Genomic DNA, 19,304 nt, shown 5'->3' with positions numbered 1-19,304 from the left:
TTAACATTGATCATTTTATTATTTAAGAATACATTTGGTATCAAGCTTTCCAACATATACAGTACTGTACAAAAGTTTTAGGCACCCTATTTTTTAGTACAAACTTTGTTATAGATTTTTTATTTTATGACTTCTACATTATCAAGTCAGTACAAAAACATTTTAGATTAAAGAAAGCACACTGTAAAACTGGATAAGTTCATCCATCCATCTTCTACCACTTAGTCCTTCTTCAGGGTCACAGGGGAACCTGGAGCCTATCCCAGGTGTACACCCTGGACAGGGTGCCAGTCCATCACAGGGCACAATCACATACACACTCACACACCCATTCATACACTACAGACACTTTACACACACCAGTCAGCCTACCATGCATGTCTTTGGACTGGGGGAGGAAACCAGAGTACCCAGAGGAAACCCCCACAGCATGGGGAGAACATGCAAACTCCGCACACACACGGCCCCAGCGGGAATCAAACCCCGGACCCCGGAGGTGTGAGGCGAACGTGCTAACCACTGAACCACCATGAATCAATTTCACTTAAATATAACAAAAATTTAACTCAAACTTGTTATATTTAAGTGTATTTGGCTTAAAGAAATTGATTCATCAACTTAAAATTTTTGAGGTAATTAGTTTCCTCAAATTTTTTGAGTTAAATGAACTTATCCGGTTTTACAGTGCAGCGTATTACGTAAGAGACACAAAAATCACAATGAAGGCTGCTGGGTTTTGCTGCAAAAATAAGTCTAAATCTCCAGAACAACTGTGTCTGGTTCTGCAAGATGCTCAATAAAACTTACAGCTCATTTCCTTATAAAACTGCACTAATTGAACTGGAGACTACTAATTTATTTATTTTTTGTCACACCAAATATTGACTTTGTTTCATTTACTACTGTTTACTGCTCTTTACAGTATATTTTCTTTTTTATAGAAACATTTAATTTCATTATTTGAAGGCATCTTTGCTCTACAGCATTTCTTTGCATGTGCCTAAAACTTTTGCACAGTGCTGTATATACTGTATATATAATTCTCACATTCTGTAGTACAGTCTTGTGTCACTAATTACAGTAAAAGTTCACAAGGTTGTTGATATAAAGGTTAGGTTGTACAATTCATTTTAAAATCCTCGGTGAACGTACACCTGTGACCACACATTATCCCCAGGGATTCTCTGTGTGTAAAACGTGATTCCTATTATAACTTTTTGCTGTCCACATTTTGCAAAAATATAAAGCAACCTTTAAAAAAAACCCCCAAAAACCCAAAAAAACACACATGTTAAAATGTGAGTGATAATGATCTTTAAACATTTCATATGAATATTACATTTCTCTTTTGCCTTCATAAGCAGCGCCATCAAGCAAAAGAGGCATAGTGTACAATGTAAACCTATACAAAAATGTCTCAATGGCATAAATAATTTAAAAAAAAAACAAGATCTGGAAAATGTAGGCCAAAACACCTTAAACATTATTTATCTTCATGGTATGTTTCATCACTTTTCTGGAGTCATTCAGTTCAAGAGCCCTGTTGGAGGAAAGAAAGCAGTGGAAAGGAGTTACATTTTGTGTCCAACTTAAGTGCAGAAAACACAGACATCACTCCAGTGGCCTTGTTTGAGCTTCTGAGTTAATGTAATACTAGTCGAGTTAATACACCACTTGCTGATTTGATTAAAGGTTAATTATAAACTTACACTAATCTAATAATTCCATATCTTTTGCTCTAGCTCCTGTATCAAACTTCACTTTTGTGTAAATAACCTTTTATCTAGTGCTATTCATAAGTTTGAGGGTGGGGGTGGAGTGGATGATTAGCATAGATAGATTAGTTTATAAACGTTTCATCGTACCCCGCAACATCCGCAGCAGTCTCCGCAGATAGTGCCGATCAGGCCGTTGATGACCTGAAATGCACACAGAGCCATTTGAACCATGCCCATAATCAACAGCATGGAGAAGAGTGTTAGGTGCCAGGGCACGATGCCTGGAGGTGCCTTGCACGCCTCCCACATTGTTTGGTTGGACAGGTAGTCACTTAGGATAGAAAACACAAAATATGTTAAAAATTAGACAATGTCTGCTCAGAAATTACACAGGTAGTATATATAGATATACGTAAATTACCAGTGTACATTATGTACAGTAAAAGTACATGTAATTGCTGTATTTGAAGAATACTTTTTGTACTATGAATACATGCGATTTTCTGTGAATTAAACCAACCAATCAGTTTCATTACTATCTACTGAACACTACTTATATTGATTGAATAAGTTGACATTTTTTGGATTTATTTTTGAACTTTTTATGCCCTTCTAAGTTAAGCACAAGTGCATCTCTGATCACTACATCAATATCCACCTGGATCACTTCCCCTCAGTACCTACCCCTCATTGAATGGGTATGTATATGTGTCAGTGCCATTTGTTGAACATTTAGGCCCCCGATTTATGGCAACTGCTGACACGATGAAAGAATAACCAGCTCCCAAAAGGCCGACTCCAGCAAATATAATGGAGAAAAACATCTAGAGAGAGATTAAAACAAGACATCAATTAAAATCCAGTGATTGATGGTATGCAAATACAAATATTCAGTCATTTTTGCTTTTGGAGAACATTTTGAAAAAAGGTTTCACAACAAACACCATCAAATGATAAATTTCACTTTTTATATGAGAATTGAGAAATGAAAAAGTATGATTGAGGTGAGAGGGTGGTTGAGGTGTGTGTGTGTGTGTGTGTGTGTGTGTTTCTGAAATCAGCACATCGATTCGAGCAACTCCTCACCGCAAATCTTTTCCCACAGCTCTCATTGCCACAGCAGCCACAGCAGTCGTTGGTTTTCATTCCCATGAATACCAGCGCCGGGAAAATCATCTTTAAAAACACGACCACAGACAATTGTAAAATTCATACGTGTTATTTCTTTTGACACAAACCTTCATTTATATCTACATTCTAGTAGCAAGTAATATCCTTGTCTGAAATTGTTACATTGATCACTATTAAGACACTTTGTGTTAGATCACTTTGAGGAACTTCCATCCTATACATGGTGTAGATAATTAATACTTGAAATAGAGTGTAATTTCACATTATTAAACGCACTCAGTAAAATAGGGTCACTCACCAATATTCCAGAGCCTATTATTCCTCCGAAGTACCAGGCCTCATCTGTAATGTTTTCATTGTTATTAGCAGGTATACCTCCAGGGAAGAGCAGCAAGATGTTGCAGAGGAAGCAAAGAATAGCTAGCGGAATGAGGGTGATACCTAGACACTTTGCAAAATTCCCAGAACACATGATTCAGTCTTTTTTTATGTGTGTCTTTCAAATAGTAAAAAAGTACCAGTCCAAGGGATCCAGAAACTTTGTCTTAACTCTTGTCTATTCCAGGGTTCCTTTCCAACTTCTGGTCCCTGTTGATCTGAGGGGAGACGTACATTTGTGCATATATATATATCCTTGCCATATGATGTCACCATGTCCATGTCAGATTTACAACATTTGTTGCACTGACAACCTGTCTGTTAATGTTCTACCACAGTATGTCCCTGCCCTCAGATTTGGTCGCTCTGCTTTGCTTGAGTTTATCAGTGATCCTCCCAACGCTGAGATTGTTTTACACTCCTCCGGATCCTCTCAAATTTACTTTAAGGGTGAGAGATTTCGATCCAGCAGAGTATGACATAATTCATAGTCGCCTTTTATTCAGCAGAGCTTGTTTAAATCGATATGTTTTATAATCAATATATATCAGATGAAAATGTTATAACCAATATGGCACACATTTTTGTGATAGATATCTGTACTGTGTTAGCATTAACATAGCTTTTTATTACTCAGATATTCACCTTAAAGAATATTATTTTTCAGTATATAATTACTCAGTAACTCTGTTAAAAATTTTATTCACAAGACTCAAGAATCTACATAAAACATTAAACAGGTTGCATACACAAGGAGGTAATAATGTTCTGAAAGTGTGAACATTTAATTCATAAAAAAAACAGTAAACATAATTCTAACCTCAATATTTGAGGTACAAATTATTCTGTCTTTTTTTTTTTTTTTAAATCCCAAAACAAATCATGTAAAAATACCATGAAGTGAAGTGTGGCACTTCACTGTAACAGTGCCATTTAGCTATTATGCATTATAGACTTTGTACTTGACAGAACATAAAGTGAGAACAGGCTGCTTAAAAAAATCTTCCACATACTTCCCAATATTGTCATATTGTACTTCATGTCAAATTAATACGTATTGGCAAAATCAAGTGTATCGGGTATCACCAATGTTGCCAATTGTTTTCAGGGGAAATTAGCTAATGTATGGCTCAGAAATGGATGATTTTCTGAAGACACAGAATAGAATAGAAAAATTCTGTCATAATAGAAATTATTGTGGCACTGTATTATAGGAAAATAACCCTGTCCAGGGTGTACCCCGCCTTGTGCCCGATGCTCTCTGGGATAGGCTCCAGGTTTCCCAGTGACCCTGAGAAGGATAAAGTATAGAAAATGGATGGATGGATGTATTATAGGAAAATAATCACCAATATTGTCTTACTAAATATAGAGTTACTGTTATCACCTCAAAGTCCCAGTGTTCTATTCCTTTTATACCTCAACAAATGGACATTTTTTTTTTATCCATTTATAGCTTCATTTAATGTTGCAGAACATCTGTGAGGCAAGTTAGTTCCTATTTCCTCTTGCGTTATAGTACCTATAAACAGTTGTTCCTTCACCAGACACTCATTTTTCTCTCAGCTGAAGACCAAAAAAAAAACACATGTCATGTTCATGTTATACATTCATGTGAAAAAAGAAGTACACCCCATCATCTTTACCAATAGATGTGATATTCTTCTATGGAAAATGTAAGTACACCCTTGGGCTCAGAAGCTAGAAACAACCAGAAACAACTTCTTGTAAGCGTTTTGCATAATTGTCCACCAGTCTCTGACATCGGCTTGCTGGAATTTTTGACCACTCTTCCATGCAAAATTCTTTCAGTTGCAAGATATTTGAGGGTTTTCTTGCATGTACTGCCCATTTCAAATCCCCCCCACAACATTTCAATGGAATTCAATTCCTGACGCCTGAGGTGGTAATGTGGCCATGAGGGAAGTGGAGGCTTGAGCCATTGATATGCAGTTATTGAAGAAAGGGAGAGAGAGAGAGAGAGAGAGAGAGAGAGAGAGAGAGAGAGAGAGAGTGAGAGAGAGAGAGAGAGAGAGAGAGAGAGAGCATATGTGATTGCAGTAATGAGAGAGATGTCAGTGAAAAAGTACCAATATTTATATATTTATTCCTTGCATTTTCTGCAGCAATAAAAAGCAAAAAACCCTGTGAACTAGTAGGCCTATCGATATTTATTTATTATCATCATGAACCGCAGGGGCATTAGCTGGACTGTTAATCATTTGGGGCTGAGCCAAGACTCTTAACAGACTGTTATAGACTATTTCTTTTATTGACTGTTTCCATGCATTTTTTTTTCTTGCATGTGAGGGCTAATTTCTTAAAAATATGATAATTGGACAAAAAGTTGGATTTATCATAAAACTTGCCTTGGGTATCACTTGTTATCACTGTTTGCAGGACTACCAGACTAGGGGAGGCACAACAAAGCTGTTAGTGTATGGGTTTAGCATTACTGTACTACCTCGGATGTGCATTATTTTCTAATAATTCAACTGCATATTGTCTATTATTCCTTACATAACTCATTTCATATAGAAAGAACTCGTCTTTGGATATGGAGTCACAAACTAATTTTTGTGTAATTAGAAAATAAAGTCAAACCTATTTACATCATACAGTGGTACTTATTAGTTGGGAAATACACCCAAAGGAAATGGTTACAGGTGGAATAAGCTTTATTAACTTTTATTATTTGTAAATATAGTCCAGAAGTACGGAAGACCTAAGCGGCCATGCATTATTATTTTTTTTCTGTTGTATTCTCGTCATCTCGACATAACAAAAGTTGTTTTCTCGTGATCTCGACTTCATTTTCTTGTATACTCGATATGCATCATCCCGAAGTCAATGGGTTTTTTGAATGTGTTTTTGGTTAAATGCCTGAAATAAGGACTGTGTTTAACACAAGCTCAAGATATATTCACATTTTTTACTACGCCATAAAATACACCAGTAATACCCCACTCAGGATTTTTAAAAAAGCTTTTACGTGTCTTGAAATACAAGGTTTCTAACACGTGGCTAAATGGTACTACAGGGGTTGTCGCGGACATTAAACATCATCACGCCGAACAGGAAATCTCATCTACTACAGCCTTGTTGTGTTTATACTCGCACTCTTGCAACTCAAATTTTCCAACTTGTACATCTATCAATTTATAATATTTTCCAGTTGTATTGTTTTTTAAAATAAAGACTGAAAGAGTTGTCGGAAGCTTAGTGGTGGTGACGTTGAAGTCATGCGACTGTGGTGTAGTTCGTTTACAGCCTAACATTAGCTTTTTACTTCTGCCAATTGTATTTAGGCTTCAGAATCTTATGAATCTTATCTTAATGAACGAAACCTGTAAAAATCATAAACTTTTGTAGGTCACAGAGATTTTTTTGGTTGTTTTTGTCTGCAATAATCCTGTGGAGGGAATCAGGATGATGCTAACTTCCGGGGTGGCCTACAAAAATATCTCATCCCTGCATGACTGATGACTTCCACATTAGTGTCCCACACTTGAGAATGGGACACACATCCCTCTCTCTTAATATGGAGATAAAGTCAATCTCTACACTGGGGAATTTATGATGGAGAAGATGCCAACGTGCATGTAACACCAGTCCCTTTCACAAAGCGCCAGATTTTCTCTTGATAAAATTGCATCGCTTTGTTATGTCAAGATCATGAGAAAACAACAGAAAAAACGAATAGTGCATGGCCGCTTAGGGCTTCCGTAAAGAAGAGAGTTTAAAATGAAGAACTGGGGGGTGGGACAAACGGGGGGGGAGCAGTGATTGGTCGTTGTGATCACAGGCTCGCGCAAACTCAGTCAGACTTCTCACGCGGATGAACTGAACGTGTCCTGTTTTCTTAACTCGCAGCTGGGACGTGATGTGAGCTGCAGAGCTGTACCGAGTGCAGGATAGTTGCTAACGTCTGCTTAAAAGGTTACTAAATTTAACGCTCTTAAAGGGCTCTAAAACTTCGCCAAATGTAGCGACAAAGTCACTGGGTTTTTACAGTTTTGCTGTTATTTCCTTTACACAGGTGTCTGAATTGCTCTCCGATAAAATGGAGTCCGCGCCCATCCAGTGTTTTGGTTGTAGCGGAAATGATGGCGCAGCCTGGCGTTCAGACCTTTTCAATGGTTGTTCACACTAAAATATGTAGCAAGTACACAAAGAAAACAATAGAATGCGTCTGCGTGTCTGTTTAGCAGGAAACAACAGACAAAATGTGAACAGACCTGTATTTACATATTCGAATAAAAACATACTATAACACACCTAACCATTTAAACCACCTGCCTAATATTGTGTAGGTCCCCTTGTGCCGTCACAACAGCTCTGATACATTGAGGCATGGACTCCATGAGACCTCTGAACCTAGCTGACAAAAGAAGGTCCCCAGGACATCCCCTAAATGGCCTCTATGCACGTCCGCAGAACGTCCATGTGTAGAGTCCCCTTGATGTCCTACGGATGTTCAAGGGGACGTTCACAGGAAGTTCAGTGGCCATTCGGGAGGGGACTTTCGCTGAAATGACCACATTCAGTAGTGTTATGATTTGATATCCTCTGACGTCCTCGGAACGTCCGCCAGCGAACCTTATAAACCGTACCGAATGCGGACCTAAGTGGATGTCCCCTGTTTGCAGACCTAAGTGGATGCCCCCTGTTTGTTGGGAAGTCAGAGCTTAGCCTTTGTTGACCAAACCTACTGTTTCTTGGTCAGTATTCAGGCACAGACGGGTAGGAAACTATAGGAAAAACCACAGAGGAGATTTTTCTGTCATGGTTTGTGTCCACTTGTCCCCTTAGAGGAAACCATCATTGCAAATGAGTACAAAGTTCTGACTGATCACCGTTATCCTATGATGAACCATTTCTATCCTGATGGGAGTGGTGAGGACTCACTGAATGGTTCGATGAGTATAAAAATGATTATAGATTATAGTAGATTATATCTTGTCGCCTGCACAGTAGATCTCAACCCAGTTAAACACATGAGAGATTCTGGAGTGATGTGTTAGACCACCACCAAGTGCAAGAATATCTGTCTATCACTTCAGTACAGTTCCAGAGACTTGTAGAATCTGTGCCAAGTAACATGGCTGATGGCTTGTGATGAACAAGTGCCTTACTAAGACACCTTATCTTTATATTTCCTTTAATTTGCCATTGAGTTTTTTTAAGCAAAATGAACATATATGCCATAGTGACACAAAACAGGAAACAAGCTTTTTGGAGATATGATATGATGAATTGTGCAGAGATCAGCCTTCTTCAAATCTGAAGAAACTTTCAGATATGACGAGTGGAATTCAAGCAGAATTTTGGAATTTGTTGTAGTTACATTATAAGAAAACTCATGCTATGGATGCTGTATATTTATACAAAAAAAAAAAGAAGATTGATCATCATTTTTACCTGTAGTGTTTCACCTTAAATCAGGAGATTGTTTCCCTCTTGAAGAAAGAAGCATGCAAGATGATTTGGTGTTCTCGTCACGCCGCTCACCGGTCATCTGCTTGAATGGCTGTGTAGCCTCCAGTCAGCCTCTAGCATCCAACATTGGACTAGGTGAGATCTTGAATATTGATAAAAGCTTATGCAGAGTTTCTCTAAGCTGCTTTGTTGGAGGATATATTAACAGTACCCATAGGGACATCCAGCTTTTAGGTATGTGTGGAACTATGTTGAGTGCTTAAATGGTTTTCCATCACAGAAATCCTGAAAAGTGGGGGAAACGCTGCAGACGCTGCTGTAGCTGTGGCTGCGGCCCTGAATGTAACAGAGCCTACAAGCACAGGAATCGGAGGAGACGCCTTTTGTCTCTTTTATGACGCTGCGAGCAGACAAGTTCGAGGACTTAATGGGAGGTGAGGAGAGACATACAGTAGACAAAACGAGCATATTATTATATATTAGAGTTGTAGTGGTCAGCACACAGCTGCTGGTTACTAACATTACTCTTTGGTTATGTACGTCTTAGTGGAAGGAGTCCTAAAGCTCAGACTCTGGAACTGATGGAGGGGTGTGGATTCAGTCAGAGTAACCCACCACCTTACTGCCATGCCTTCAATGTCACTGTGCCTGGAGCTGCAGCATGTTGGTGTGACACAGTGAACTTGTTTGGAAGCAAAAAGGTCATTTATCCACACCATTCCAGAGCTAGAAGAGATCCGGATAAGTATTATATTTATGTAGTGCTGTATGTCCTCTCTAATACACAGAAGTGTTTTAGTGCAGAATTTTTCTAGTGATTCAGTAATCTTAAAAAATGTTTTTAAATACCCACTATATCTTATCATCCTCGGTGGCTTAGTGGTTAGCATGGTTGCCTCGCATCTCCGGGGTTGGGGGTCCGTAGTGTGTGAATGGGTGTGTGAATATATGTGCGATTGTGCCCTGCGATGGGTTTACACCCCATCCAGGGTGTCCCCCGCCTTGTGCCCCGAGTTGCCTGGGATAAGCTCCAGGCTCCCCCGCAACCCTGTGTAGAATAAGCGTTGTGGAAAATGGATGGATGGTTGGATCTTATCATCCTATTAGCTAGGCTATTACATGATAACTGTTACTCCACTTCATGTCAGGCTTCATCACACACCGTCACTGATTATTTTCTTCCACTGAGAATGAACCTTGTGTTTGTCTATGCTCACTGTTGGCTCTTCTGCATGTATTTATATGAAAATCTGGATGGTTATTGTACTTTTAGTGAAATGTAAAATGGGTGATTAAGAGCTGATCAAACTTTAGGGGATTAAATGATGATATTCAGGAAGGCCGTACAATGGTGTTTTAGATACATGCCATAGTGACTGTTGCTAATGGCCCCACACCCTTCTTTTTCAATTTGAGCCATATATATTGCAGCATATGCTTGGCTGTAATCCAAGGGTTAGTGTGGCGATGCATTCAGCATGCCCATGTGTTTTTCACTTGACTAGTTCCATTCACCTTTTTATGCACTTCCTCCACTTCTGGTCTTCACTTTGGTTTGCTTTCCTGTAATTCTGGATTGCCATTTGTATATAATAGTAATAATAATAATAATATATAATTACTATACACCATTGACATTTTGTGACAGATATTAAAGAACAGTGAGCTACAAAGTCACTTAGTATGAGGACTAAGCTATAATAAATTTTTATGTACAGTGGGGGAAATAAGTATTGGATGTGTCAACATTTTTTTCAGTAAATATATTTGGAGAACTGCTTTTTCTTAGCGTGTTCAATACTTTTTTCCTGTGTCATTCCACTTTATTACACATAACTTTATTTATGGACTTTGATGTTGTGAATTCTTTATATTTCCGGATTTCTTGAGTTAATACTGATGTCTGCTGAAAATTTCATGTGAATAACCTCATCGGAAATATATTTACTGAAAAAAATTTTGACACATCCAATACTTATTTCCCCCACTGTATATTTATGCATGTATGGCACTTCTATGCTAATTGTACCTGTGCTTTGTGAATTTGGTAGCTCTCTTTAGCAGACGTGCTACAGCCAGCTATAGATCTGGCCCAGAACGGTTTCCCAGTGGCTGAGATTACAGCGTACCAGTGGGCTGAGGGTGCCAAATCCCTGAGGGCTGCTGGGAGAGAACTTGGGGGAGATTTACTTATTAACAATCAACCACCTAAACATGGACAGGTCATGACAAATCCTAACCTTGCACGCACCTTCCAGGTACGCAGAATTCATTGGGTGTAGTTTATACATGATATGTCATCAAGGTCTTTACAGGGCGCTCCTAGATTGTAATAATGAATCTCACGGAATGCTGTTCAAAGGGTAATTAATCTGCACGTTAGATAAAGGCTAGATAAAAGTGTTTGGAAACTTTTTGTTGCCTGTAATAATGGGATAAAAAAAAACACCTCCGCATAAAATGGGCCACAGTTAAACTCTAACTCGGATGGACGATATCTAAATTGTAGAAAGTGGGACAGACATCAGTGATAACTACAAATTATTACCCATTTACAACAGAAATTGGATATGGCTGCATCACCAGGAGTGGCTGTTGTAGGTGTTCATGTACAGTACAATGTCCACCATGGTGACATAAGGAATACACCTATGAGTCCTACCTTAGAATAATATTTGGTACCACACAGACAAATAAAGAATTAGTTATACATGGTGATACTTGTCAATAATAGCTTTTCAACAATATTGTAATCTTTAGACTAGAATCAATAAATTCCTGAGTTAACTTTTAAAAAGCCTTTTGTACAGAACATCACCTTACAAACACATTTAAAATTTTTCTCTGTTGAAGTACATTAATTATTAAACATTATTACAAGACATGATCAGTATTCATATGCCTTTTGAATCTGTCTTTTTTTTTTTTTTTTACCCTGATATGACTTCCATTGGCTGTATATAGTAGTGCTTAGGTCTGTGCTGTTTATGTTCATCCAGCTGGTACATAATACTGTCTTGTCAGGAGCTTGTACTGCATGGGAGAAAGGGATTCTATGAGGGCAGGATCGCCCAGGCTGTGGTTGACGTCGTGCAAGAAAATGGTGGTGTGATGAGCTTGTACGACATGAAGAACCATGTCACCACTGAGATCACGCCAATTTACATCGATTACAAAGTAGGTTTAGAGAGAGAAAGACAGGTCTGTTGTATCAATATTTTCCCTTTCGCAACAGAGTCCTTTTATTAGCCTTTTATTACCTGTGCATATGTCATTCAGTAACCATGGTAAATATGAATGATGGCGTTTAAATATCATTTCCGCAGACGGTACGAGTTTGGGAGGTCCCACCCAACAGTCAAGGGATGGCAGCTCTTATTGCTCTTAATATCCTTCAGAGTTTTCCTATCAAAGGTGCAAAACATGAAAAACATTTCTGGTGTATATTTTTACAGGTCAATGTTCTGTGGTTTGTAGCCCCTGTACTGTCAAAGCTCTTGATTTCAGACAAATTGACAAACCATTTACGTCACACACAGACATGGGTCACAACAGTGCCGACTACCTGCACATACTGGTTGAGTCACTGAAATTGAGCATGACTGATACCATGCACTTCAGCACAGACCCAGATAAAATGAATGTGCCTGTGGAGGGGCTTCTTTCCAAGGATTATGCTCTCCAGCGAGCACAGTTCATCCAAATGGACAAGTAAGACTAGAGCAAACTGGATCTGCTGTCTGTCTCTCTTGTGCTCTCTCTCTCTCTCTTTCCGTCTCTCTCTCTCTCTCTCTCTCTTCCTCCCTCCCACTCTCTCTCATTCTGTGGTACCAGCTGGTGCCAGGCACTGTGCTTACTTTAGATAGGATTGTTTACACAATGTGACGGGTTTCCCCCTCCTTTCTGCCCCCTCTTTCATGACGCTCTGATTGGATGAGAGAGATAGAGATAGATAGAGAGACATAATCTGCAGACTTTAGACTTTCAGTTGGTTAAAGGAAATCCAAACAGGTAACACTGTGTGTGTGTGTGTGTGTGTGTGTGTGTGTGTGTGTGTGTGTGTGTGGATAACCCCTGTGAGTGAGACATGTATTTACAACCCATGTAGTAAATGAGTAATAGTAAGTTACTATAACGAATAAGAGAAATAGCATGTGATATAACACATGACATTCCTCAAAAAACTGAATTTTCTATTTCAAATGTGTTTGTTTTTTTCTCTGTTGAATAACTGATTTTGGTGACATTTCAACAAAGATTAATTCGAGGAATTAGCCAGACTGTAAGCACAGATGCTGATAGTAATCCATGTGGGAGACTTGCTTGTTTTCCCGCTTAAGATCTTGGCCCTTGTAAACATGACTAACACTGAGCAGCCCTGAGATTTGCTCACTCTCACCACAGAGCCAGGAGTGTGTGTGAGCCTGGGATTCCCACAGGAAGTGACACGGTGTATTTCACTGTGGTGGACAAAGAGGGAAACGCCTGCTCCTTTGTGAACAGCAATTACATGGGCTTTGGCACTGGCCTTGTCCCACGAAACTGTGGATTTTCCCTGCAAGTGGGTCTCTTACTTCTAACGCAGATAATGAATGATGATAATAATGATGATAATGATAAGTAATAATAATGATAATGATAAGTGTTTTAATTAAGACTTTGCTGAAAAAGTGATTTTGTAAAGGAACTGTGAAGGGGAAGAGACTTCCCTGGGTTTGAAGGGGCTTCATTCTTTCAGCTTTACATATTGTATTTATTGTTTAATATAAAAAAAAATGCTGTATTGATAGACATTGTAGCCATAATTATGCAGATTCTGGGTCAGTTTTTATGTAGAAATTCACAAGTTCACTGAAGAGATCATTTAACTCCTGCTGTAAGATTTACAGTCCATCGTAAAGTAAATTCTGTTTTATGTCACAATTTTTTTTTATTATTTCTTTCTTTGCCTGGTAGAATAGAGGTGCTAATTTCTCTCTGGACTCCAATCATGTGAACTGCATAGGCCCAGAGAAGAGGCCATACCACACAATAATCCCTGCCATGCTCACAGATCCCTTGTCAGGGCGCCTCCTCTGCTCCTTTGGGGTGATGGGGGGCTTCATGCAGCCTCAGGGTCATGTGCAGGTGAGCTTCATTAACATTTAACATCTAACATGCGGGAAAGCAGTAGGTCATGAGCTTTCATACAGCATGATTAAATACATGAAGAACAATAATATCCAATCTAAATGTATCTTATTTTTAATGCATAATATAGAGTTCAAAAAGAGATAAAGGTTTATGGTTGAAATTCTAAAGCAGGTTAACTTGAATAAAAAATATTTGTAGCAATTTTTTTTACCAAGTAGTTCTTGCTCAAAGTTAAATAGTTTCATTTAGAACTTTCATTTAGAAGAAACAATGAGGAACTTAGCCTATTTGGGAATTTTAAGGAAAACCTCCTGGCTAGCATAATTACATTTGCGTTATTCTCATAGTGTTAATGTCTACATTATTATTATTATTATTATTATTATTATTATTATTATTAACTGAACTGGATTAGTTAAATTCCAAGTTTGTAAATAATAAATGGTCAATGTGAGGGCTTGCTATCAACAAATATAAAAAATTGAAGGCTTTTCTTATGTAATACAGTAAGAGTAATAGCTGCATGGTATTCCTCACACTCTGACCTATTTGTACTACTGTGAGGCTATGTTTTTGATGGAGACTACAAAGTACTTGTAAGTCGCTCTGAAGCACTCTAGCTAAATGCTGTAAATACAGTAAATACAAATAAATACAAGTAAATAGTAAAGTACGGCACTGCAAGTTAATGAAATACCACGTTCAGTTAAACAAACATGTGTTGGTTTTGCTATTTGTAATTATAATTATGCTTTAAAAACCATACAAAGTTTTCAGAAAACATGTTTTGGACAAAAGTCCAATAAAAAATAAAAGAACATTGCTTAAACAGCTGATGAAGAAGTTTTTGTCCAAAATGTCCTGTATACTGTATACAGCATGCATTATGCAACATATACACACACAGTCCTTTTGTTCTTTTTTGTCATTTATTCATCCTTAATATCTGCCTGGTCAGGGTCACAGTGTCAGGGTCATTAGTTAACAATATTAACTAATATCCTAACTGAAACCACTGTGACCCTGACCAGGCAGATATTAAGGATGAATGAATGACAAAAAAGAACAAAAGGACTGTGTGTGTATATGTTTATATAACTGTTTATATTTTGGGAAATAGAACCAACTAAATTTATTAAATAATTACTGTGTGAGTGGGATTTGAAAGACAATGCACATCCATGCACATCTCCAGTTGAGACCAATTATTAACTTGAGTGATGTAGGTGAGGTTGAGGAACTTACAGTTCCTTCCAATTAAAGACACGCCTATTTATGTACTGTCTATATTCTCCATTATCCATTAATATCTAAGCCTGCTTTCGAGGCTTTTTTTGAGTTTGAGTCATGTGGATGTAAAACCCAGTCCCTAGTTTTCCAAAACAATCTTGACGTCAGTGCTATGAGAGCAGTGTCAGGTGAATGCCCCTTGATGGTACAATGAAAAAAAGAAATTAAGGATGAGTTGTCAGTCCATCATAGTTGGGCAGCTGGACAACCTGATTGCAGGCTGAAATGGTTCAATGACTTATATGACTGTCAATGATTTAAAGATAAGATAATGAAAATTTTCCTTCTGCAGGTATTGCTCAACATGGTAGAATTTGGCATGAATCCTCAGCGTGCACTCGATGCCCCACGTGTGTTCGTGTTGTATGATCAGGCTGGTAAGTTTCTCACTTAAGGTTGAGAAAACTTCTCAGGCTGATGAGACTTTAGCACATTGTTTCGACAGATGCTGCTAATCCGAATCTTATGTGGAAGATTTAAATAAATTGACACACGTCGAATACTAGCTCTCTTCATTTTCACATTTATTCGATTTTTAGGCCTTTATTCTGCTTATATTTGAATATTAGGTGGGTTGGTAGAAAGGAACATCGTACAGTTTTTATAATTTTTTTATAACTTTTACAAAATATAAGTTAAATAGTGGAAAGTAATTTAAAATTCTTTTTAAAAGTATTTCACCATAGAAATAAATCATTGTATTTAAAAACTAGAAAGCTCTCAGCTCCTAACATGAATCTAAACGAGTGCTTTATTAAAGATAAGTCCACTTGGAAGTAAAAGCAGTAAAACTAAATGATTTATAAACAGTGATAATATCAGTTGTAAAATAAATAAATAAATACAGTATGTGGCTTTACATGTGCTACAAGTGATTAATCAGAGTTATCAATGTATAGACCTTTTCCAGTTACACATTTTTTTTTTACAAATATTTCTCAGTTCCCTTATACTTAGATTTCCTAATTTTAGAAAATATTAGTATGTAAATAAAAAAAGCTTGCACTTATAGTTCAACTTAAAAATTTTAAATATAGGATTAGTTAATATTTTACTTTTGTTTTATTTTATAGAGCTCCTACAACTAATATGTAGTAGTTTTTACAGTTTAAGGAAAATTGTTTTCAATGGGTGGTTTATCTGACATGTTTTACAGACATTTTAAAGTACCATTTCTGTACATGTAATTGTAAGTTTATTCACTCAACCTCATGAGAAATTTGTCTACAAAATTGACTGATGTGAACCTGATGTGGTTGGATTTAATGGATCCTTCAGTAGATTTGTACTAAATGATCCATGATACTGTTATGAACCCTGCTCTTAACCCTAAGCTTAAACATAATATATTTTTACACAAATTTGTATGAGTTAGTAGGTACTATATAAGACTATGTTGGTCATAAGACACCTATTTGTGGCAGTAGTAGTACAGTAGTACTAAACATACAAGGGTGCATTTTATTGTAGTATACTTTATTAAATAAGCATTCGTGTATAGTTCACCTGTTAGAAGTTGAAACTCTTTGTGCAGCACGACTGTGGCAGCTCAATCTGGAGGCGGGCATGGACCGAGGTGTGGCCGATGAGCTCAGACGGCGAGGCCATGTGGTGAACTGGCCAGTAGAAGGACATGAACGGGACCGGTTTGGACGCGGGCAAATGATCAGCATAGGAAAGTGGTGGTGGGACTTAAGTGATGAAAAACCAGAAGGAGAAGAGAGGGTACTGTGGGCTGGATCTGATCCTAGGGCAGATGGATGTGCTGTGGGATATTAGCTAGAAAACTGAAGTGAAAAACATGCACTATTAGGGTTAGTGGACAAAAATGAGAGCCCATATTACCTATAATTGGATGAACAGTGAAATGCCTTTAAGACAATGCACAGATCCATTTGCCTTCATGTATGTATTATTAGACAATGCTGAAATGCTTCACAGATAAGTATTTTAAATTTAAAAAAAAAACGTTTTTAAGTGCTTCACACAGACAACCAGAATCAGTTTGCAGTGAAAAGAAAAATGACCGGGAGGACATAGATGTGTGGCAGTCTGGAAAAACCTGCCAAATGTCTTTGTAGCTGAATTCTGGCAAACATACTGGCCTGTAACATACTTCGACACTTTAACTTTAGGAATCCATAAATATTTCACCAAATCAATGTGGAAAGGTTTTTTTTCTTCTTCTAGACGTCCTGCAAAGATTAAGGAGCTACTTTTAACAAACACAGCTGTAAAAACACACTAAATGTCAGGCTTTGGACATGTTGTATAGCTATGTGCCCATAGCAAAATGGACATAAGCCTAATCAATACAGGTTTTTTTTTAGTCAAAGAAAGGCTGTCAAAATGTCAGTGATGTTCCTGTGCCACAGTCGGAGCGAATCTTTAAATGTAATAGTCTCTCTTCAGTTTTTCACATTTGATTGAGATACATGCAAAAGATAAACATGTTTCATATGAAGCCTGTTGTTCTCAGAGCTTTATACTGTACAATAGAAATAGATTTCATTTTGTGATGGGTTTTCCAAGACTGCCCCACATTTGAATAATTACAAACCTAATCTCATTTTATGTAGTGAGAAAAACGCTGAAGCCACCCCTAACTCTAACCTTAATCTTCCTAGAATTTGATACAACTTCAGTCACATGACAGTCCATCCAGGATTACATGATTTTGCGATCACAGAAATGAACGCAAAATCAAGCAAACTGCAATATTCTGTGGATCTTGCGATTTTTCAAAACTACCACAGATCTTCTGCAGATTTGGCCCGAGACACGTATTGTGACATCATCACAACACGCATTCAGCCAATGCCATCTTGGATTTACGTGTGTCGAACATGAGTACAGCGAAAAGGTCTCATTTACCAACAAACATGATTGTGAAATACCGTGTAAAACTATTTCGTGCAATTTCAACTTTGCCAATTCAAGCAGTTTTTCCGCAAAGAAAAAAGCACAAAACTTTGCAAATTGCATAGCAAATTTAGAAAAAAAGCCAAAGCATTTTTGGTTGTAAATGTGGACTTTTTTTAGCTGCATTTTTGGACTGATATGAATTATTATGTCTCTGCAAGCATAAATTAGTTCAGGTATGTAACATAGAGTGTAGTGGTTTAAGGGTTAATAATAATAATAATAATAATAATAAACTGTATTTTATAGAGTGCCTTTAAAAGCAGCTTCTCAAAGCGCTGTACACAAAATAAGCAGTACACCGAAAAAAATTAAAATTGTAAAAAAATAATAATAAAAAATAAAATAATTAACCATTTAATTAAGCTGATATTCAGAATGCTTTTTAATGTTGCATGCTGAAGTTTAAAGAATCTTCTCATTATTTAGTTATCCAGTAACTAGAGTGAAATTAAAATACAGTAAAACAGTATGTAGAACATTATACAGTATGAGTTTATGGGGTTAAATATCCAGTTCATTCTGAGATAAGAACAGCTTTAAAGTGCAGCTTTGCACAAATTTTGTGCCAGTATATTACTTTGTTGTTCTAAAGATCAGTTTTGAGATAATCCAAAATTCAGCCCCGAGATTACCTCAAGACACAATAAGCTTAGCACACACATGACGAAGACACACACGCTTAGCACACAAATTTTCTCATGCTTTCCAGAAATAAAAGCAGCTATGTATGCCAAATGCAGGCATAATAATGTGTAAATACAGTACTGATGAATAGTCGTCTGAGATTACGTGAGAAATGAGAGTAGTAGAGATAAAGTTCCCACTGATTTGCACATGAATTGTGCTAGATATACATGCGAATTACGGTAACCCTAGTGGTTAAGGAAGTACAGCCTATTTCTTTCAATTGATATCACTGATTGTAAGTTGCCTCATTATTTTATTTGAAGTATTTCTGGAACGCATTAAACATTTTTCCTCAACAGAAAGTTTCCTTTGTTTTATTTTCAGTGCTATTTAAAGATTGACATTCAGATGTCCTCCTTTTTGTTGTAAACAATATGTTCAGTGATTCATAAAAACAGAAGATGCCTGTTAAGGCAGATGGATGATTCAGATGGATTCATTTAACTAGAGATACAATAATGGGGGTATTATAAAATGGGACTTTCCTTCTGTTTAGTATTTTGTACCCACGCATCTATAGTGGACCTACTGCAGATGTGTGAACGGTTATGGAACAATTACAGTAGTACAACTTGTTTATAATTTAAAAAAAGAATCAACATG

General features: G+C 37.3%; 2 protein-coding genes across 5 annotated transcripts; one reads left to right on the top strand and one right to left on the bottom strand.

Moving 5' to 3' along the window:
• On the bottom strand, window positions 1–3,321 carry tm4sf4 (transmembrane 4 L six family member 4). The gene is made up of 5 exons (XM_053634738.1): window positions 3,148–3,321; window positions 2,805–2,894; window positions 2,403–2,542; window positions 1,866–2,049; window positions 1–1,540 (listed from the first exon to the last, which is right to left on the bottom strand). The coding sequence occupies exons 1-5, from the start codon at window positions 3,319–3,321 to the stop codon at window positions 1,532–1,534; spliced, it is 597 nt and encodes a 198-aa protein (XP_053490713.1). The 3' UTR covers window positions 1–1,531.
• On the top strand, window positions 3,278–19,003 carry LOC128613698 (glutathione hydrolase-like YwrD proenzyme). Of its 4 annotated transcripts, XM_053634735.1 has the most exons (13): window positions 7,014–7,166; window positions 7,267–7,366; window positions 8,673–8,801; window positions 8,947–9,100; window positions 9,214–9,367; window positions 10,718–10,924; window positions 11,691–11,843; window positions 11,993–12,080; window positions 12,206–12,377; window positions 13,071–13,227; window positions 13,623–13,793; window positions 15,382–15,466; window positions 16,624–19,003. In XM_053634735.1, the coding sequence occupies exons 2-13, from the start codon at window positions 7,291–7,293 to the stop codon at window positions 16,866–16,868; spliced, it is 1,791 nt and encodes a 596-aa protein (XP_053490710.1). In that variant the 5' UTR covers window positions 7,014–7,166; window positions 7,267–7,290; the 3' UTR covers window positions 16,869–19,003. The 4 variants fall into 4 exon arrangements, with proteins under 4 accessions (XP_053490709.1, XP_053490710.1, XP_053490712.1 ...); XM_053634734.1 differs by lacking the exons at window positions 7,014–7,166; window positions 7,267–7,366 and adding an exon at window positions 3,278–3,677; XM_053634737.1 differs by lacking the exon at window positions 7,267–7,366 and having other exon boundaries at window positions 7,016–7,166; window positions 8,694–8,801.
• Window positions 19,004–19,304: the final 301 nt, after the last annotated feature.

This window comes from Ictalurus furcatus, chromosome 10 (genome assembly GCF_023375685.1).
Source record: "Ictalurus furcatus strain D&B chromosome 10, Billie_1.0, whole genome shotgun sequence".
NCBI classification, from domain to species: domain Eukaryota; kingdom Metazoa; phylum Chordata; class Actinopteri; order Siluriformes; family Ictaluridae; genus Ictalurus; species Ictalurus furcatus.
Note: the sequence above shows the minus strand (reverse complement) of the source record. Positions and strands in the feature narration are given on the sequence as shown.

Coding starts and splice junctions, on each gene's coding strand:
- tm4sf4 (XM_053634738.1), bottom strand. CDS start 3,321: ATGTGTTCTGGGAATTTTGCAAAGTGTCTAGGTATCACCCTCATTCCG. Junction 2,895..3,147: donor TAATAGGCTCTGGAATATTG/GTGAGTGACCCT, acceptor GTGTTTTTAAAG/ATGATTTTCCCGGCGCTGGT. Junction 2,543..2,804: donor GCTGTGGGAAAAGATTTGCG/GTGAGGAGTTGC, acceptor ATCTCTCTCTAG/ATGTTTTTCTCCATTATATT.
- LOC128613698 (XM_053634734.1), top strand. CDS start 3,278: ATGAGGGTGATACCTAGACACTTTGCAAAATTCCCAGAACACATGATT. Junction 12,378..13,070: donor CAGTTCATCCAAATGGACAA/GTAAGACTAGAG, acceptor CTCTCACCACAG/AGCCAGGAGTGTGTGTGAGC. Junction 13,794..15,381: donor AGCCTCAGGGTCATGTGCAG/GTGAGCTTCATT, acceptor TTCCTTCTGCAG/GTATTGCTCAACATGGTAGA.